The sequence below is a fragment of the Pelecanus crispus genome, chromosome 9 (assembly GCF_030463565.1).
Source record: "Pelecanus crispus isolate bPelCri1 chromosome 9, bPelCri1.pri, whole genome shotgun sequence".
Taxonomy (NCBI): Eukaryota; Metazoa; Chordata; class Aves; order Pelecaniformes; family Pelecanidae; genus Pelecanus; species Pelecanus crispus.
In genome coordinates, this window is record NC_134651.1 from 28,093,925 (window position 1) to 28,116,666 (window position 22,742).

The 22,742-nt window shown below is 39.3% G+C and overlaps 1 protein-coding gene across 12 annotated transcripts in view; it reads right to left on the reverse strand.

Moving 5' to 3' along the window:
- GIGYF2 (GRB10 interacting GYF protein 2) overlaps positions 1-22,742 on the reverse strand; it is a 79,342-nt gene that overhangs the window by 48,961 nt on the left and 7,639 nt on the right. For 11 of the 12 annotated variants that reach the window (XM_075716394.1, XM_075716393.1, XM_075716392.1 and 8 more), the window contains exons 2-6: positions 17,645-17,724; positions 14,885-15,014; positions 12,486-12,581; positions 6,373-6,481; positions 88-199 (exon numbers count right to left, since the gene is read on the reverse strand). In XM_075716394.1, the coding sequence (XP_075572509.1) occupies positions 88-199; positions 6,373-6,481; positions 12,486-12,581; positions 14,885-15,014; positions 17,645-17,685 (488 nt within the window). In that variant the 5' untranslated portion in view covers positions 17,686-17,724. Of the gene's footprint in view, positions 1-87; positions 200-6,372; positions 6,482-12,485; positions 12,582-14,884; positions 15,015-16,830; positions 16,957-17,644; positions 17,725-22,742 lie in introns of those variants that run through there. The other variant, XM_075716396.1, reaches the window with a different exon arrangement.

Sequence of the window (22,742 nt, forward strand, 5' to 3'; positions counted from 1 at the left end):
TCTTAAAGTATTTTTATGAGGTCAAAAGGCACAAATGGAAGCTGAGCAGATGTATGTAAAAAACTTTTAGGGCCACAGTTCTGTTACCTTTCCTCCCAACTCTGTGATCTGTGCATTTCCCTGCCCCCTCCTCGCCCAAATCCACCCTCCACTTCATCAAAACTTCTTTGGTAGAAACCGCTTTCTCCTCGGCCTCTGCCTGAAAAGACAAAAAACACAAGTGTTTGTACAAATAATAATAGAAGTTGAAAGAATCAGGTAGGTTTCCTTTTCCTGGTGTCCCTGTGAACTAATCTTGGAGTCTTAAGCCCCAGTGAAATTATCTGGGGCAAAGGGAAAAGACTGAAGAGAAAGTCTTATATAAAAATTCTTGTCAAGAAGCACAAGGTCAGACAGAACAGGCAAGCAATTCTGAAATAAATACTATGCAGAAAAACACAGAAAACAGATACTTACCCAATAGAAATGACCAAAGATGCATTGTTCACACAACATCCTCACAGTACATGTGTACTTTACAATAAAAAAAATCAGACTGCTTTTAACAGTAGAATCCAGTATAATGGTACTGTACTGCAAATGTACTCGTAATTACTGCTGTCAAGGTTAATAAAGGAGAAGGAAGCTTCACCACTATTGAGTTCTAGTGATTCCCAGCAGAAATCTCCCCCAGGAGTAGTGGGGAGAAAAGAAGGATCACAGGATGGGTATACGCAGGACAGCATGAAGAACCCCAATGGCTACAGAATAAAAATTATCCACCTCGCTTTTTCAATACATGATTTTCCATAGGTGGCTACCAAGTATCAAGCCTAAAGCCAAAAAGTTACAGAAGTATCCTCAAGTAAAGAGAAGTATCCTCAAGTAAAGCATCTTGAAGCACATCCTGAGTGTCTAGGTAAGTGTGGGATGTTTGATTAAAAAAAAAAAAAAAAAAGAAAAAAAACACAACAGAAACAACACCCACACACATCCCCAGACCTTCAAGATAGCCTCCAGCACTGGCTAGATTAATGGCTGGGGTGAAGTTTCCAGATCTACAAAAGATAACACTGCTTCACAAAGTGCTACAGCAGAAGAAATGGGAGGGGGTTTATGAGCTGACTTAGCATTTCAAGGATCTCAAGGAAAGATGATGAACAAGTGAAACACATCAATCAGCTGGTTGTCAGGACAATGCCTTTCCTACATACACATGCAGTCTTTATAGTCAAGCGCAAGAACCTAAAAAGCACCTGATAAAGGGAATTCTTGGCTGTGAAACTATCACAAACCTCAATCCTTTCATATTTCTCTCTTCGTGGCTTCAAGAAAACAAACACCTCAAAGGATGAGGTGCAAACGTGGCCATGGATCCAAAGGAATAAGACAGAATGACCAAATGAAACAGGAAATAAACACCTTGAGAATGGACTCCAGTCTCTGTAGTCTTCTGAAGAAAGTACTAACAAGCCTCTACATCTAAAATCTAAAGACCCCTGCATGCATCAAGGAATTGTACCGTACTGCAGTGTCTTATGAAAAGGGGCTCTAAAAAAATGGAAATAATCAAGGCAGTTACAACAGTTGCTCTACTATTCTATACCAAGTCTCTTGCACAAAAAAAAAAATGTTGCTTTCCAGGCAGAGAAAAAGAAAAGTGATCCCCAGATAATCCACTCAGACTCCTCAAATACACACTGATTTCATATCAGGCAGTACATGTTGCAGAGTGTTTAAGGAAGCCACAAAGTTAATGTCTGTACAATTTCTTCTTCTGCTTCAGAAATGGGATTTAAACAGCCTCTTTGGACACAACTATCCTGTTCCTAGCACCAGCAAAGCAGTTCAGTGGCAGACCTCCTTGTCACAGAGATGCAGATTTCCTTACTACAGAGTTTTGAGGATGCTTAAGTTCAGATGGAGACTGGACAAACTCAGATAAATAACACTGAGATTTACTAAACACAGAGACCACATCTGGTTCAGGAAATACACTGAGCTGCAAACATCTGGAAGCCGAACACATATGTGATGCTTCTTCACCTTTGTATTTTTACACAGCCCTTATTCTCTTGCCAAGGTGTTGTCTTTTGGCTGTTGCTAGAGACAGACTATTGAGTTAAACAATCCCTTGCCTGATTCAGCATAGCTGTTCTTACACAAACTCAGGTGGAGACAGAGGAGTTGACTGAACACTCAGGGCAAGAGAGGAAAGATTAGTATCAGACCTATGACTGTATTACAACACGAATACCTCCATATCGAAGCAGCACAGTGTTTATCTAGTTAAGGCATTATGGGTCCCCTAAGATCCTGGAATAGGACTCCAAGCTGTTATTCTTCACAAATAAAGCCCAGGAAAGTGTAAGCATCTCATGCAATGGCAATCTTTGCCTAGTTTCTTCACTACAGGAAAGCTCTCTTCCTTCCTCTCAGAGGAGATAATAAAGCAAAAGCAGTTCACAAGAGAAAGCTGCAGGCAGAGTCAAAACAGAGTGAAGGCACTGACTCATCTCATGTCTCTGAGGTAGTGGAGGTGGAAAGTTGCATACACTTTTCCAACAGAAACAAAAACCAGTTGTCCTTTTCTGTTTTGTTGGGGTTTTTGGTTGGGTTTTTGGTTGGTTTTTTTTTTTCTTTTTTTACAGTGAGTGACAGCAACATTTGTAGTGCTCCCCTTGCAGTATGAGCAAGCATGCACACTGATTACTGATAGCAGACACACAACCAACAGAGCCAGAAGGCTGGTGATACGGGAGATTTCATCAGCAAATAAAGAAAATGTCCTGTACAAGGGGAAGAACAGAATCAGAGTTGTTTTAAGAGCAGCATGGCTCATGGCAGCTTTAAAAGTATGTGAAACAGCCTGAGAAAACTCTCTCCACTTACCCCTGTGCGTCACAGTTCACCAGTATTTCAGTTGTGCTCAGCCACCGAAATGGTCTGAATTAAAGGACAACCTTGCAAAAGGTCCAAACAAGTGATCTCAGCAATTCAGTTTAAGGCTGCCTGTGGGGCCACGGTACTGAACTCCCAGCTGTACTGATACCACATAGTACCGGACAGGACCTATTTAAGCCACCTTTGCCCTGGCTGTGTTGTCACCCTCCTCCACTGCATTCTACAAGGCACACCATCCAGGTGTGGTAACAAGATGTGCCCATTCAACAGTAACCAGTAAAAGTACATGTGCAACTCCAGCAGAAATCAAGTAGACCACTGAGAAACATACTGCATTAGAACAGATCCTACCAAGCTACAGAAGATAAGTAGCTAGTTAAGGAAAACCGTGGTGTACAGAGTCAGTTATTCAGCAAGTATTATGTAGATGAGTCTGACCTGAAAGTGCACGCTGGGACACAGCTAATAGTGACAACAGAACACATGAAAAATGCTTGCGGAGAGGATAAAACTGCACATATAAGCACACTGTTCACCATCCTGTTTCTGTACTTCTTGGCTTTTTTTGTGGCTAATAAGCCTAGAACAACATGCTTATCTTAAAGAGAACGCCACTTCCAAAAAAACGCCTGGCACATGAGGAGCAGACTTTCTGAGTGTAGATGTTGCACAAAGTATTGAATGCAAAGTCAATAGATGTCAATAAACCTTTCCATTTAAGAACTGAACGGAGCAGCTGTATCATTTGTATTTCATTAATTCCTTAAAAACCTCAGAATGAGGACCTCAATCCACTGGATATTGTAATCATAACAGCCAAAAGTCTCTAACCTGAAAAACAGACAAACCTGAATTTAAGTAAAATATACAAGACACAAGCAAGAGGGCAAGAAGCAGCACACACTGTCATTCTAATTGTAATAAACCCCACACACACACAATACAACAAGAAAATTCTTGAAATTACAGCATTACTAGAGTTTAGGATCTATGATCATAGCCATAATACTGTGTGGGAAGAGCAGGATAACTGTAGTTCAGCTACTGCTGTTTAGGTATGAGAACTTTCCACTTTCACACCATTTACACACTTTCCAGCAGCAGCAAAGACAGATTACAAAGGGGAAAGAGCTCTAATGGGAAGCAAAGTACCCTTCATAAGGGTCTTAACTAAAAAGGAGAACAGCTACAAAACAAGGTGTCTGTAAGCTTACAGCCCATTCCAGGGACTATTTAAATCTCTCCTTGTCTGAGGCTCTTATTCATGAATGTTGACATTCCGGTCCCGCCAGCACAGGGCTTAACTGCACACCACAGGGAGCTCCCAGGAAAACAAGTCAATTAGAAAAAAGTCACGTGCAAGTACTTGGTTTCTTTAGAGAATATAACTTCAGAACTAAATAAAATGTTTTGGATTTATGTCTCCACACAAGACACATACAGTATTAGTGATGGCAGCTGCACACTGCAAATATTTTTTTAACAGTAACACCAAGTTGTATTTCAGCACACAATCATAAAAATTTTGAACAAAAAAAAAAATCAAAGCACCTTTCACACAGTAACCATTTTCACATCAGCTAAATGTAGTCATTGTCAGTAAGACTTGGGGTGACTACTGAGAAAATATTTACTGAGTGTTACGTTGTAGTTTTAAATACTGATAAGGGAAGTCACATTTAGAGTTCTAACAATAACCTTCCTTTACCAGCAGTTCATCCATTCTTCTCTTTGCCAGTCTGTCACAGATTCCCTCTCATGCTCCTAAATGCTGGAACACAATTCCATGATATGTGCCTCAGTGAGGGAACTTAATTAACAAATCTAATCATACATGCAAATTCTTCCCTGAAGTTACTGTTGTGCAAGTCACTTCAAGACAGTAATCTTGTTTTGGCAAAGCTGAAGCCTGCATCTGATCAGCAGCAGCTTTGTTGCATACAGTAATGTAAAGTTCATGAAAAACACTAAATAACCTTTTGAACCAAGGCAATTTTGCAATGCAATAAAGAAAAATGTTTTCCAACTGTTAAGTGAAGCAGTTCATTTAGTGAACAAACTCCAAAGAAATTCCAAGTCCTTTTCGCTGTAGCAACATATTAGTTTTGTAAGTTAGATGTCAACAGCCCTACACTGAGCTTTTCATAAATAACTATTAGAAACAAAGTCCTGAATTACAAGAACATGACGTGTATAATTATGAAAAAATGTACAGTTTTGTCCTGGCAGAAGCCCTATTTGTTTGCTGAGATATAGAAACTTTGGGAAGACTCATCATGTCTAATGCCCAAGACTAATTGCTCATGGAAAGAAAAAGGGAAGAGCGGAAGAAACAAGCAGCAACTAGAAGCGATGAAAGAGGGAAAGCTCAGTAATTTACAATTTCAAACTGTATCAAGAGTGAAAAATGAATCCATCCTTTACAGCTTACCCGAAGGTAAGATTGACAGAGTAGCCTAACAAGCACAGCATATAACAACTCATACAAATTAAGAGAAAACGATTAAACAAGGATGAAAACAGAGATAAGTGAGAAAGATTAATTTTGCAACAAAGTTCTTGAGCTACTATTTCTTAACATAACTTTAAAATGAAGCATGAAAAATAAGGAATATATACAGTAGAAGCTTTCAAACAGTCTTAATAATACTGCATAAATTTTAAGTTCTGTCCACTAAAGTGTAATGAAACAAACTATCGCAAAACAAAATTTCCATGCATACAAATAGATTCAGTAATAGAATCACTAGATTAGAATCCATATTCTGCCACATTTAACCCTATGACCTCACTGAAACTAGTGGGGACAATTAAAAAGCAACCCACTGCTCACTGCATGAGGATGACCTTCATTGTTAATGGTACAGCAAAAAAAAAAAAAAAAGATAGAAAAAGAAAGGGTTTGGCAAATTAGAAATGGTCAAGGTATCTTGATATTGAAACTAGAGAGCACGCTAGTGGTCATATGATCTCAAATCACCAAATTTTAAGCAGCATTCATTTCATTTGCAGAATTAAGCCTTAATGCATCTAAAAAAACCTGCTAATACATGCATTCCTAACAAAAGTGAAACATGGATGGTAGCAATGCAATACACACGTTAAAAGCACACAGCAAAAAAAGCAACAGCTTTCTAATAAATGTACAACAGAAATATAACAAGGTATGTAAGTAAGAGTGTCTCTCCACATCTATATATGTGCACATACTTTCTTTTTTATTAAGCCCTGAGCATTTGGGCAAAGACAATGATAAATAAAGGGGAAGTGACAGGGAAATCTGGGGATAGCCTCTTAAAAGTTTAAATGTATATGCCTTAGCTGCGAAGCAACCACAAGAGCACAGGTGACAAACTACAAATAAAAAATAAAATAAAAAATAATAATAAAAAAAATCTGGCTATAACCAAGCTCCATCTAATATCTTTCAGTAGCTTTAACCTGGATCACCTGCATTCATTGCAGCGCATCCCACTAACAGCAGCTCACCTCGACCTCTAGAGGAACTTCGACCTCGAGGAGCCCCTACCACCGTTCCTCCTCCACGTCCAGTCAACCGCAGGACAGCAGCACTGTTTACAGACATCGAGAAATTTCTCTGCCAAGAAGAAGAAAGAGCCAAAGTGAGATTCTATTAAAAAAAAAACAAAACCAGAAACATTTACCATTATCCTAAATTTAGCTTAATACCAGCTTTGCTTTCCTTATGTTCATTACAAATTCTCTACAACTAACACTAACAAGGAAAAGGATTCCTTGGAGATATGAGTAGCTGAAGAAGTCTATAAAAGGATCTTGGTCAGTATTAGAGCTTCCAAGTTACTTACTTGAAATTTCCATGCTCTAAAGGTAGGAAGTGAGCACATACTCCTTTATCAGATGATTCCAGCACAGAAGCGATTAGAACATCAGCAGCTTTAAACACAGCCATTCAGTTGCAGAAAGAGATTGGCACCTGCCTATACCTGACACCATTAATTAATACCAATTCTAAACTTACTTCTTAAGCAAAGCAGGAACATTTAAATATCAACAGAACTTGGATAAAATTATATTTACCAATCTCCTTTGCAGAAATAAGTTGGTTTTTTTTTTTTCCTCTCTAAACATATCACAGGAGTAACATGCTTTGGAGAAAACTGTATGTATTTAAGGCTTCTGAAATTTAAGTGATACTCATTTTAATAAGACAATAAACACCAGTAAAATTCAACTTTATTTTAATATGAAATAATTGCTAAAGAAAAAGCTATTTTGATAAAGAATGGATAATTATAACCAACTCTAGCCCCATTCTCTGAGCACAAATAGTTGGAAAACTGGGCCAAAGAATTCAGGAGCATGTGCAGAAAGATTAACAAGCAAACCTGAATTCACACACACTTTCTGAATGCAAGTTTTAAATAATTAGAATGCAAAGGACTCCAAGCAGCTGCTACATCAGGCTTCTTGATAGGAACTTAAAGGAGGCAAATTGCTTATGTGAACTCATCTGAATTATTAAGACATTGAAGGTCTTCAGAGAACAATGAGACAAGCAATTATATGCTATTTAAAATCTAAATGGTTAACATCAAAGCCAACAGACATCTGAAGGAGTTTTAACCCATTTCAGAAACAAGCCTAACTGCTTGATATGTTCTTCCTACAAAAGAGATCTTCCTTCAAGAGAGAATTGGTAACTAAGTAGACCGGGGGCGGTGGGGGGGGAATCCAGTCATCCATGGTGAAATAGCCTCCAGTAAATCTGATTCTATTTTCCTAGCAGGCTGTTAAAGTTTAAAGCAACCATTTCAACAGCAAGTCAAAACAAACCACCTCCATTTGCCTCTAAGCAAATCACCACCTTTCCTGCTGTTGATACTGCTGCTCTTTTGTGAAGCAGTGAAGTATTTTACTACAGAAACAACTTTAAGCTATTGATCAGATTCACTGTCTTGCATAGGAGATTCCTTAAATTTTGATGCCTTATTTTTCCAATAAGAACAAAATAGTAATCTCACTTCCTTTTCCAATTATTTTTATTTGATTTGTCTGCCTAAACTCTGAACAAATTCTCCCTCCCTTCTGTAGACCTTGCTGTGGTGAAGATGCAATCCTTGTCATGTGCATAGTGATAATAATCCACATGGTAAGATCACAATAATAATGAAAAAGCAAAGTCAAAAAAAGCAAACAACACCCTAGTATGGATTAGTACATTAATCACAGAATCATAGAATCATTTAGGTTGGAAAAGACCTTTAAGATCATCCAGTCCAACCATTAACCTACACTACCAAGTCCACGCTAAACCAATCAAGGGTAGACTAGACTAAACCATGTCCCAAAGTGCCACATCTACCTGTTTTTTGAACACTTCCAGGGATGGTGACTCTACCACCTCCCTGGGCAGCCTGTTCCAATGCTTGACTACCCTTTCCATTAAGAAGTTTTTCCTAATATCCAACCTAAACCTCCCCTGGCGCAGCCTGAGCCCATTTCCTCTCGTCCTATCGCTAACTACATGGGAGAAGAGTCCAACACCCACCTCACTACAGCCTCCTTTCAGGTAGTTGCAGAGAGTGATAAGGTCTCCCCTCAGCCTCCTCTTCTCCAGGCTAAACAACCCCAGTTCCTTCAGCCGCTCCTCATAAGACCTGTGCTCCAGACCCTTCACCAGCTTCGTTGCCCTTCTCTGGACGTGCTCCAGCACCCCCATGTCTTTCTTGTATTGAGGGTCCCAAAACTGGACACAGTATTCCAGGTGTGGCCTTGCCAGCCCCGAGTACAGGGGGACAATTACTTCCCTGCTCCTGCTGGCCACACTATTCCTGACACAAGCCAGGATGCTGTTGGCCTTCTTGGCCACCTGGGCACACTGCTGCCTCATGTTCAGCCGGCTGTCAACCAACAGTCCCAGGTCCTTTTTGGCCAGACAGCTTTCCAGCCACTCTTCCCCAAGCCTGTAGCGTTGCATGGGGTTGTTGTGACCCAAGTGCAGGACCCAGCACTTGGCCTTGTTAAACCTCATACAGTTTGGCCTCGGCCCATCGGTCCAGCCTGTCCAAGTCCCTCTGCAGGGCCATCCTACCCTCCAGCAGATCGACACTCCCACCCAACTTGGTGTCATCTGCAAACTTACTGAGGGCGCACTCAACCCCCTCATCCACATCGCTGATAAAGATACTAAACAAGGCTGGCCCCAAAACAGAGCCCTGGGGAACACTGCTCATGACCGGCCACCAACTGGACTTAACTCCATTCACCACTACTCTCTGGGCTTGGCCACCCAACCAGTTTTTTACCCAGCGAAGACTATGCCCATCCAAGCCATGAGCTGCCAGCTTCCCAAGGAGAATGCGATGGGAGGCTGTGTCAAAGGCTTTGCTAAAGTCCAGGTAAATGACATCCACAGCCTTTCCTTCATCCACCAGGCGGGTCACCAGGTCATAGAAGGAGATCAGGTTGGTCAAGCAGGACCTGCCTTTCATGAACCCATGTTGACTGGGCCTGATCCCCGGGCTGACCTGCACATGCCTATTGAGTTCACTCAATATGAACCGCTCCATAATCTTTCCCGGCACCGAGGTCAGGCTGACAGGCCTGTAGTTCCCCGGGTCCTCCTTCTGGCCCTTCTTGTAGATGGGCGTCACATTGGCAAGCCTCCAGTCATCAGGGACCTCCCTTGTTAACCAGGACTGCTGATAATTAATTCCAGTGTCCATCCCTGACAATGCACACCAAGGAGCAAAGCTGCCCAAAACAGGGGTTCAATTAATTCTTCAGTAGCACATGGAAGACATCCCAAGAAACAAGACATCAGACACAACCATTGAGGACAAAAAGAAAAATCTCTGTTATATTCAGCAAGAGCTTGAGACTTCCTTACTCCACAAGCAGATAAGATTAAGACAACTGAATTCTGTCCTAATGCAACTAGGAATAAGGGTGGGGAGGCAAAGGAACATACATTGCATATTGCCAGTGAATGGTGGTGGAAACCTCTGTTAAAGCTATCTGCAGAAACCTTCTTTTCTTCAAAGGACAGTTCCCTGGAAACAGATCTTAGACAAATCTATGATGTCATATAACAAAACTTACTACAAGGTCAATTAGTTGAGCTCTATGTTAGCTCAGCATCCTTATCACCAGGAAAGTGACATTCTACATAAAAAGGATAGAAAGGACCAGCAATTCTGTCCAAAGTATATCCATGTCCTGTAATAGGGAATACTGTAGCTGTAGCCATAAGTATCTGACTAGTTCAATTCCACAGGACTAAACAAATTTAAGTTTAAATTCATAGAGCTGACATTATCTATCGTCCACCTCTAGATAATGCATCTTTAAATTGGCTTGAGACAAGCTCTTCCTGGACATACTACATATACAGCTACAATGCTATCAGGTGCATAACTCGGAGGCTGCAAGCACGAATTGCTCTGAATCCAAGCCTAGAGTAAGCCTGACAGGTTCAGCTTCAGCTGAACACTACCCTGAAGTACATGCATTCTGATCAGTCTGTCCTCTAGAGGACTCCCAAATCTCCGTCCCTCAAGTTCTGAGAGGAACTACCTTCAGTATTCACGAAGGGGGCACAAAGGTGTTTTACACTCTCTTTATCAACCTTAGGTGAAAGAGCTTTCCTATACCACAACTAGCAGCAAAGCCATTAATATTAATCTCAAGATCACTTCTGAATATGATTCCTGATGATGAACAATGTTTATTATGTCATGGGAAGCAAACACCAGGAATTTCTGGTAGCTTAAATAATGCCATTCCCTTGGTATCTCAAATCAGTCATGAAGGGGGGAAAAAAGATCTTCGGACAAGAAAAAACTGATTGTTCACATCCTCTGGGTCCCCAAAAAGCATTAAAGGAAAGACTTCCTTAAAAAAGGAATACGGACCTCTTCTTTCAGATTAAGATTTTTGTGGAGATTGTAGAGAACTGTTAAGCCAACCACGAACACTCCTGTATGATTACAGGTGAAAAGGAACAGGAAAAAAACCAGCGACACAGTGCACACCAGCTCCTCAGAAGTTTTCAAGACTGATGAAACACTGGGCACTGCAGCAGAGGATCACCTATCCCTGAAGTGAGCTTACCTATCCCTGAAGCAGCACTTACCATCTCATCTGTACCAACAGGCTACTCAGCACATTTTCAATACCATAGCCTTAAACTCTTATTATTCCCCTTGGACAGTATCTTGACAATCACCAACAGTCAATGTCCCCTTTAACCATAAAAGGCTTGTAGTTTATTCTCTGAAGGACTGCACTATGCATCAGCAAAAAAAGTATGTCCAAAGGTATTTAACACCAAGGTTCAATACTTTGGTGTGCTATTGTATGTCTGGCTGACCATTTCCTGGGCTTGCTGCCCAAATCCCTCCCATTCCCCCTGGAGAATGGAAGCTGGGCTAAGATTTCCCATAAGAGCATATTCTCAATCTCAGTTGCCTTTTAAGACTGTGACATGAACTACAGTGTATTCACATGAACTTAAATATGACTGCTGATTAAAGGCATCTTATTAGCATCTTATGTCAAAGGACAGCATCCTAAAAAGACATAAGAAATATGAATCAGTTCTGAAGAAGGAATTCCAGAAGAGGTAAAGAGGATATGCCAGAATACCCAGGTGCAAAAAGATGATGAAAAATTCAAGAATACAATAGCATGGGGCAAAGGAAGCAGGATGCTCTGAAATCTTAAGAAACTAATACTAACACTCCCCACCCCTGCAAAAATATTAAACTACACTCAAGTCAGTAAAAGTACTCAGCTTTCTATTAGGAAAGAAACAAACGAACAAAAAAAATCAAATCACATTATTCTGAAGCAAGAAAAGTGCTAAGAAACATGACAAACCAGAGAGCAACTTCAAAATCAGAAATTCTAACAGCCATAAAGAGGGAATAAATTCAGAGTCAAATGTCAGAGGCATTTATCCAGAGGGGGGCGGACAGTTTTCTCTGCCAGAAATTGAATTTAAAGCAAGGGCTTTCAAACTACTCAGATCAGTCACCCTTGAAATGGAATCTTTGTGGACTACCTGCTCTCACTCTTATCTTGTTCACCAATTAATTATATACCTATAGAAACCAAACAAGGAAATAATCAAGCAACTGCTTACATACAAAGGAAAGAGCATTGCACCTTCCGAAGAAATGTTAACAGTCAAAAAACTTCAACACTTCAAAGACCACAAAACTGATGTTACAGAACTTAGACACTTCTATTACAACAGAGCAGGTGGTCCAAAAACTGATGAAAGAGGGAAAGAGGGAAAAAGTTTCATTGATCTGAAAATGCTGTGTACTTAAAAAAATAGGTAATACTTCCCAGATTATGATCCTGGATTTAACAAGTTGACTGTCTACCATCAACAGAACATCTTATGAAAAATATTTGTTCAAATTTAAAATAATAATTGAGCATGAATGGAATTTAAACTTTGTGCTAACACAGCATGCTTTCATAATTTCCTGCCCTGAAATCTGCTAATCTCAAATTTTATGGTTTTTAATGGAGGCGTACTCTTTATTTTGCCTTTACACTAATGACAATCTAAAGATTTTGGGGGTTTTTTTGAAAAAAAGGACACAAACCTGTTCTTCTTCTGTAAAAGGTACAAGTGCCAGTGGTGGCAGGGGCTCCTCTTGTAAAATAGGCAGAAACTCCTTATCCAGAAGGTCTGAAGGTATCTGTATGAAAGAAAAATAGCATATAAATATACCCAAGTATTTCCATTTCAAGGATGATGCCACATGCTTTGATTTACCAAAAAAAATTTTATCCTGCCAACTCCGTCTCCATCTACCCAGTACACCAGTACTTCCAATAACATTTATTGGAGTTGGGTGTAACTCCACTCCAAATTCACACACACACACACACACACACCCCCCCCCCCCCCCGAAAAAAAATTCTTATAGACAAAACATCCAAAGCATCCACCACCCACAACTGTAATAGGTAAAGTATCAAGATCGTACACATCAGAATTCAAACTTCCACACCACTGCAGCTCAAATCTGAACCAAGTGAAATTTCATCTGGTAAATTAAAAAAGTATTGCTTTAACTTCAAGGCACTTTTATATACAGATTTTTATTTATACATTAACAAAGCTACCATATACCATACATAGCACAGAGGTTGTATTTGATTTAAAGTCAGTGTTTCCAATTTACAACCAACAAGGAGAGTAAAACAAAAAAAAAAGTGAAGTGAAACTATAGGTATGGATTTATTAATTAGAGAACACTGATGATTTAAATCAAAATAAATTTTAACACTAATTTTTAATCAGTCTGTCATCAGATGGAAGCTCCATCAGCAGATGTGTCCTTGAGCATGTGGACAAGAAGCTGCAGTTACAGCCAAGTGAGCTCTAAATACGCCAGCAGAGAACTGTTTCAAAAATATCTAGTTCATAATACTAGAGATAAAGACTTCTCCCAATTTTAATTGAAGCAAAGCAACCTACTGTTATATTTTTTCATTTGGGTATACCCTAGCAGAAGTCTCCCTGCTTTCAATCAGAGTATCTTTTAATCAGAGATGCAACTTTGCCTAATCTTCAGCCAGCAAGGATTGAAGATGACACAGTGAAAAAGGACTAGGGTACAAGACACAGCTTAAAAACATCACATCTGGTAGTTGACTAGAAACAGTGTCAAGAGTCCTCTCAGTCTCAATAACTAGAATTACTTAACGTCATGGAAACATGTGTATATCAAAAGCAAGACATACTCTAATAATAATGCCCTTCTGGCAAAAACACAGGGAGAAAGTATTCTTTTGGACCATTCATAACCATCGGAGAGCTTCCTGTAACACGGGGTATTAATAGGTTGTTCTGAATCAGTTGCAACTGTAGAGATCTTAGCATCATCTGATATAACATACACAAATTGCAAAAAACAATGACCTCTGACAGGCTGACTTACTCAAGCATAACATCAAGGTTTAAATCACAGCTTCTCAAAGTACAGCAGGATAATTCTGCATGTTAAAGCATGGCTTTAAGCTATAACACACTTAACAGCTTTAGAAAAATCGTTGACATTCAACACCCTTGAATCTGTGCATAAGCAATGCAGGGCTCCCAGCACCATATGAAAATGACAGCACAGTCATGGTAGGGTAAGAACATGGAGGTATGTGTGCACATCTATATGCAAAGCTAAAGGCACAGCCTGACATAACTTCTTGCAGTCCCTCCCTGACTCAAGGGTAAGGCTCTCAGAGGGATTCAGACTTCCAAGTCACTATGTGCCTGCTGCAACAATAAACCAACCTCTGTCACCATCTACAGAAAAACAATGTTTACAGACACAGAATGTAGGAATCATTTGCCTGAAACACTCTCTGAAATGCAACTTTTGTATCACTGAGAACCTTTGTTTGAAATTAAACCAGAGGGAAGTTCTTGACTTTTACACTGCTCTTTTGTATTACATGTGCTAGACTGTATTTATTTCCTGAGTCCCAGAGAAGTGAACTACTTGAGGACTGCTCTCATTGGGCTGGTCACCTGCTAAAGTGAACTGCCTTAAGTCAGGGTAAATGGGGAGCTCCTGCCTTTTTTTAGATTATCTGCTAATATGATTTATTGCCTGACTTTCAAGCTGAATCAGATAACTGTTTTACACTATATTAAATAAAATCCTACTGAGGCAAGCAAATCTGCACAGCTGCAAGGAGATTTTAAGCCTCAGACATCTGTGGCAGTGGGACTGAATATGATAATCAGATTTTTTTCATTCTCAGGGAGTACAGGAAGTTGCCCCTAAAGTGGTAAAAAGAATCAAACAATGAATGCAGTAAGAGTGGGATCAAATAAGCACACACACAAAAAAAACCCACAATCAGACCTCTTCAGTTCTTTGCCAAGGGATACACAATTTCTTTGTCCATAATCACAAAATACAAATAACTATTCCTAATCACAAGACTGTCATTAGGAACACACACATCAGGCCTTCTTCCTCTTCCCGCTCACCTTATTATCCTTTAGAAAAAGTGCCAACATTTCTTCTCTCCCATAGCGATAGTCTGCTAGTTTGTACTTTGGCAAAGCCGGAGACAGAGGAGGGGATGTCACGCTCCCGCCACTAGACAAAGCTCGCAGCCTAAAATAAAGCAGAAAAGCAATGAGAAGTGAATTGAGGACAATACGTCTTCACCTATGCTATCATCCCTCTGCACATTTACAGATTTGACACAAATGAAATAAATCCAGTACTGAAAGTAAAGGAAAGACATTAACATTCTAACTTCAGAACTCTAAAACTTGGTGCTTCAACAAGAAGAGTGAGAGCTTCCCTCATTTTTCCCATAGCCAGGAGAGAGAAAGAAGAAAAAATATTCCCATGAGCACATCAAGGAATTCAACTCATCCCCTGGAGAACTCTTATGTTGACTATGTAGCAAGCCAGCAACACCCCTAAAGCCTTGACTAAGCTATTTACACTGGCTGTGCAAAATTCAGTTGTAAATCTTCCATAGGTATTAACAACAACAGCTTCTTTTTGACAAGAAAAATTTATACCACACTAGGGACAGTGTGGCAAACATTAATCCAAGGAAAAAGATTTATTCAGATATTTCACAAAGTTTAACAAACAGTATAGGACAGTAAATTCTGCAATGAGGTTTCTTCTTCTGCCTCTGGAATCCTACTGTACTCCAAATTCCTTTTCCAGAACTTAAAGGCATTTTTCAGAGAGCGCATACATCATTTAGCTTAGCGTCCCAATAAAAAAAGATGTACAAAATATAGCTGCACTTTACTTCAGAGACATTCCAAGCAGTAATCTAACTTACAGTAACAAATAAACATGCTGTTAAGTTTGGTCCCATCCCACACAAATAAGCTACTCAACTTCTTGCAGATAACATCTTACAGTTGTATGATATTACTCCCACTCTGTAGGTGGATTAGTCTCATTCTATACAATCATTTCCTCAGCTACCCAAATATCCTGTATTTTTAAGTTTGGGGAATTGTTACAAAAGCATGCGTGTCAAGAAACAAAAACCCAGGCCATTTTCCTACATTCTCCTTGATGTGCATCTTAAAACAAGTAAAATAATGAAAACTCTTCTCAACAATCACAAAATTCTTGGAAAGGAAGGTGCTCTAAACTAAAATATTGATTCAGAGGCTACCTTTCACCTAATTATTGAAGCATGCTTTGATTTGTTTTATTGATATTTAAACAGAAAGGAAAAAGTAATTTAGAAGTCAAAAGTTTATCTGATTTTTTTAGTTTGGTGCCACCCAGTGGCAGTTTCTTTACATTCTACTTCCAAACAAAAAAATGTCCGGGGAGACATTATTCAAAGGATTAAATGGCTCAGTGTGATATTCAACTCCAATCCAGACCAAACGTGACCAAGAGTTTCACTATTAAGTGATACAACAGCATACATGACAGACATGACTATATTGCAACCCACAAGAATAATTAAATCTTAGAATTTTATTCCATTATTCCTGTAAAAATCTAGTAACTCACTGAAGTATAATATATACTTTCATACATAATCAAATCTGTTTTTTAAACTAAATGGAGACTGAAGTCCCCTTACTATGACACAGCAATCAAGTTACCATTAAAATATGTGCTTTCTTTAAAGTTGTCTTCCCCCTTCTCTTTTTTTAATATGACTTTGGCTTCTATCCATCAATGAATCTAATCATGTCTGTCTCTTACACTGAAGAGCACTCCAGCATAAGATATCTGCCTGGTGGGTGTATTTATAGATAGTGATAAAGTCATTCTTTAACCCTCTTTCAATCTAACAAAATAGACTGAGCGCTCTCATTGTTTTCCAGGCCACAACTCATGTCTGTCTTCTTTGTTGAATGCTCTCCAATTTTTGTACATGGTGTATAAAAATGTGTCAGCAAAAGTGAATATGTTATTCCAGTAACAGTCTTACCACATGCTATGCAGCAATTATATTTCCTATAACCACTCCACACTCCCATTTACACACTTAAGGATCACATCACTCTTCAGACACCACACCATCCGGAATTCTTGTTTGTAATTGCAGTCACCAACACTTTAACAAGAAATTGGAACAAATACTGAACAATAATCACACCTGTGCAATTACTCTTTAGCAAAAGCCAGGACAATGCATGTCAGACAAGTTGAAAAACTAACAGCAGACACAAGATTATACAACATCATGGATTCCCTTTAACACAATAGCTCATTTTTCCTGACACTTTTCAGTGTGCACGTGCAGGAGACTATGACATGAAACGCATGCTTTTACCATATTTCATACAGATTTTTTTTTTTTTTTTTAAATACTGGGGGGGTGGGGGTGGGGAGCTTGCTTAGCCATAGATTTAAGTCCAGTAACGAGAGTGTAAGAACTTCCTTATTAATATATATCACATGGAAAGACCAAACAAGTCTTCTCTTCTTCACTTACTTTGTGTATACCTCCAAGATCATAAACATTATTGCTCCCTCGGATACTTGGTAACAATGTGAATGTATTACCATAACATGAAACCCAACTCATTTCATACACAATGCCAATTTGCAAAATGAAGACTGATTTTATAATATTGCTTTCAGTCACAGGCCAGGGACTGAGGGGAAGCAGTATGGAACAACAAAGACATTATATCCCATTCAGTCTTATAATCAATTCAGTCCCAAAGGACAGAAATTCATAATGTTTTTTTTAAATTTTAGACAAGGTTCTGGAGTCTCACAAAACAGAAAAAACTCACCATTCAGGCCCAAAGTTAAGTGTCTGAGTTTCTGCTGCCATTTTTTCCTGTTCTATTCCTCTTTTTTAAAAAGCGTGAACCTGAAAAATAAAAATGTTTACTATGAAAACAACTGGATTAATACAGTCCTTCATAAATTTCATCACAATACAAAAGTACACCTGGTCATGCAAAGAAGTGAAAAAAATTTGACTACATTGAAATTTTGGGTTTTTTTAAAGGAATCCATTTCAGCTCTCCAACACAGATTAATTTACTAATATAAGAGTAACTACATCAAGATCTTTTCCTGAAACTCTTAACAGCTCAAATGGGACACTGGATCAGGGTGTCTGAAGATACAATTTGGACAAACAGTCCCTTTTCAAATCAGTGATTACCACAAGACAACCAAACACAGAGAATTTGATGCATAATCCTCTTCTGTAAGAACGGTAATGCTTAATTAACAGAATTGCAGCTTCCTGACAATTACAAGAGGATAAAAAACCCATGAGAACTACAGCAAGAAAGATTTGCCAATTGAGTGGCAGAGCATTCAAGAAGTTTCCACTGCTCACTCCTGAAATATAAGCCTTCTAAAGACTGAGTACACCCAATGCTGTGACAGTATTTCTCTCAATCTTGGTTTTATTAAGGAAAAAAAAAAAAGCACAACTTAAGACTTCAGCTACTTTCATTCCTATTAGCCAAGGTCCTGCAGACACTAGTGAAGCTCAGGTCAAGTTCTTAATATGTCAAGAGTGTATGGACAACAGCAGATGAAGCCATAGTGGAGGGAAAGAACAAGACTAAGGGAAGGCTATGAAGTTTTCTCTATCAGAGCCAAGTCCAGCCCAGGCAGCTCTGGGGAAGTGTGTTTTGCAGTAAGAAAGTACAGCTCCTCTTTCCTTCCAGCAACAGCAAAATCCAAATCTGCAGAGGAAGGGGTTTTGGTTTTTTAAAAATCAAACACACTGTGGCCAAAGCCCAAACAAAAAAGGATTTGAAGCACCACCTCCAGAAACGGGTTGATTAGACTTCAAGAACCCATAAAGACAGATGGTAGGGAAGGAGCTTTGCTGTATCAGAACTCTGTTCCTTAACAGACCCAAGGACTAAATAAGGAGCTTCATAAATTTGTCTATACTTTGCATGAAAAGGTGATAGAAAAGAAAAACAAAACGTGGAGATAGGTGTGGAAAGGGCATTAGTTACTAAAGAAAAAGACAAAGCTAAACAAAGGAAACATTCTTTTCTTTTATATATATGCTATTTAAGTAATTAAAGTTTAAAAAAAAAAAACCACACACAAGTGCCTGAAAGCTAGAAAATGCCAAAAAAACCCACGCTAAAACGGCTTGAGCAGATTTTACCAAAATCTTTTGGGCATAAGATTACAAATAGTTGTAAAACTCCCTGCAGCCTAAACCTACCCACCAATGTTTGGCTCATCTATTTTTACTACGAGCCATATTAACTTTTTCCCATACACAATATAATTTATATACAAATTGTAAGATTTTTATTTTCACAATAACCCTATATAATGAAACAGGATTATCCACACTACATGCACCAGAAGCTAATACAAAAATATCCAGCCAGGCTCACAGGCTGAGTTTGAGATTATTTTGGTCTGGTTCGGGTTGCCTTTTTGAAGCAGCCAACAGCTCATTAGAATGTTCACGGTATATCCATTCATCATTCTGCAAATCAAAATACAAGGTTAGGTACCTAAAGAAGACATACAGCAGCCACACATGAAAATATTGTGGGGCAATTCAAGCAAACCATCACGCACACTTTGGCAGAGACAAGCCTCTTAACACAATTCCTAGAAGCCTTAAATGGATGGCTGTCCATTTGCTTCCTGCAATGCCTGTCCTTCTGCTGAAGGGGGGTGTGGGGGGGAGAGCTTTCAGATCAACCCATGTGGATCACCAGGGAACCTGGGATCTTTAGCTCTTAACATCAAAGCTAGCTTAGTAATACAAAAAAGGCTGGCACTGAATGTTAAACTGCAATGAAAACACAGCTGAAAAGCATCAGATACAAGGATAAAGCACTAAAAACCCATTAGGATCAAGTGGTTTACTAGTTTTGGACCCACTGGACCCCACTCTCTTCAGCTTCTATGCTTCCTTCCCAAAAACTGAGGATACTGTGTCATTTTTCTTTACTAGACTCCTAAGCACTTTAGTACCTACAAGCATACTCAAAGCCTGCTAATGTTGTCCCATTGAGCTGCAAAATGGCTTTCCTTGTCCCTCATTTTTGCCACCACACTTTGTTTTGGGAACTCTCAGCTGGCTTCCTCTTCTGTATTGCATCCAGATAAGTTACTTCCTCTGTAGAAGTTCTGACTGTATGAATTTTTAATTGAAAGCAAGACACCTGTAAGTGGATGAAATTGTAGCTGAACAGGAAAAAGACCCAGAATAGAAAACAGATCTGCAGATGATTTGAGTAGGTGTAACAGATGAATTTACTCTAATAGGCAACATTACCCAGAAATAAAACATACATGAAAAAGAAATTACAGGCAAAGCTGAGAGAAAACCCTTGGAAAGGAGGCACTCTGGAAACAAGTAATTATTTGGGAGGAGGCGGGCAGAGGAGCAGGAAAACGACTCAAGAAAACTAAGACAGCAAGTGCGCAAGAGGAATACACTTAGCCATGTCAGAGCGGACAAGATAGGGAAAGCAAAAACCACGCGCTGCTTCTGCAGGTTCACAAAGCAGCAGCCAAAAGGTGAGAGCTCGGAAGACAAACTGGGGAGAATCCTCCGACAGGGACTGCACAACACACACAGCCTGTGCACAAAGGAGAAGCTGTACTAACTGGAAAGGCAAGTTGGGGTGGACTACGCAGCACTCACATCATGAGAGGAAAGAGTCAGGGGTGGAACAAGAAAAAGGGTGAGGAATTAAGAAAAGGGAATGAACGATCAGGTCATAAATTTAACTATTTTGGCCAAGGAAAAGGCATGAATTTATCAGATCTTTTTTATCTAGATAACTTTCTTAGGCTCTCAGCCTCAGTATTAATAATCAAAATGTTAATTTTGGTCTTTATCTATGCTGCCTCCTTATTAATCAAGGATGGTGAATCACAGAAATAATATATACCTAACATTTCCTCCTTGATATAATTTGATGAGGGAAAAGCCCCTTTCTGAACTGCCAGAGTTTTGTAAATCAAGATTTTCTACAAATTAATGGCTATTGATTGAGGAATCCGCACAGCCACAGATTTTATATGGGCAAAGGGCACACAGGGACAGCCTCAAATTGAAGCAAGAAACTGAGGCCATATTTTGATAATGTCCAGTTAGCACCACTGCTTGGGCAAGAATGCTACCCAAGGACTTCCCACCACTCCTTCAAAGGGGAACCTTTTCTCCAACTTTTTCTTCAAATCAGGTCAATCCTTGATCAAGGTGCCAGTGCAACCCGACAAACAGTTGCAGTTTTCCTGCATATTTGGGGAAAAACTGAATTGCTTCATAAGCTGGAACCCCATTTTTCTGGGGTGGTACTGCAGCCACCAACCTGCTATCAGCATGCAGGACTGAAAAGAGAAGAAATCCCATCAACCCCACCAACCTGTGGACTGGCAAGGGAACAAACATCCTTTCTATTTTGTCAGCAGCTTAGTACTCCGGAAGTCAGAAGTCCATCCTCTGAGCAGACGCAAAATATAATCAAATAACATTAAGCCTTTAAGTGGCTTTCACTCACAATTAACATGTAATATTATACATACAGAAGGTGCTATCAGCAACACTCAACTCATTTCATTGGTTTGCTTTAGGTACAATGGTTGTTGTACCAAGCTTGTAGGTTTTTAAATTATTTTTCAAGCTCACTATTTAGTATCTGACAAATCTATTAAAGCTCTCGGAAACATCTGCTTCAGACACAAGCTGGAACCTGATTCTACCAGCTAAGATTTGTGTGTTAAAATGCATAAGATGATCTTTCAGTTGAAAAAAAAAAAATCTAAGGAAGGTCTATAATTACTGTGGCACATTTTGGCCACAAGCTCTGGTCTTTTAAAACATACAGCTATCTAACAAATATCTAGGCAAAAAGCTATTTTTCAGAGACTTTGGAAGATCTAAACTGCCATGTTTTCCAGACTTCGCTCAACCTCAGGATTTACACAAAATTGCCATTTTAAGGTTCGTCCCTTACTCACAGGCACTTGAGTTAAGATTTTCAGGCAATGTGAAAGTCCTGTGTTTCCATTACAGAATTCTGTTGGCTTGTACCCCATGGCAATCTGTCTCACCAAGATGTTGTGCTGTTTTGGATAAACTGATTCTGAGCGTCCCAAGCTGAGCCCAGGCAATGACTGTGTACAGGTCTGTCCATCTAATCTTTCCTACAGACAAAAAAAATTAAAGATTTGGACTGTCACTGCAATTTGTAGCTTTGGGGCTGCTGCTTGCTTAGGACTTTTATAGACTTTGGAAACCTAACCTTGGAAAAAAGATATACCGCTGATCCTTCCTGTATAGACACAGCTATTTTATTTTGAAATGGTCTACTGTTTGACCAGAGATGTTTAGGAAGAAAAGTGTCTTTTCCTTTCAAGGTAGTTCTGTTGCTACTGTAGGTTTGAAACAGCCTTTTTAACCTAGAAATTGGCTGAAAATTTTGAGAACCAAAGAACGTAACTGAAATCTAACACAAGCAGATTTAAGTGCAAGGAACTGGGTTCTGCTTAAATAAATTGATATTCCAAGTTTAACAGCAGTGTTCCACCATGCAACAGCAATGTTACATCAAGACAATAAAACTTCACCTTCCACAAGCAAGAAAACATTCCACAGGAAGCTATTAGAGCTAGCTAATTTCAGTGCCAGTAACTGTGTTTTTAAAAAAATTGACAGGTTGACTGAACAATTAATGCTTATTTTTTCCAATTCTTGAAATATTAAAGAAGATCAAGAACTGTATGCAAGCTACCTTTTAAGTACAGTGGTAAACAGGATGACTCAGGTGGCTACACTACCAGTCTGTTTGATATTAATCATTGGCTAAAGCAGAAAACACTGATTAAAGGACACTGACATAATTAAGGCCAGCCAACATAGATTTATGGAATACA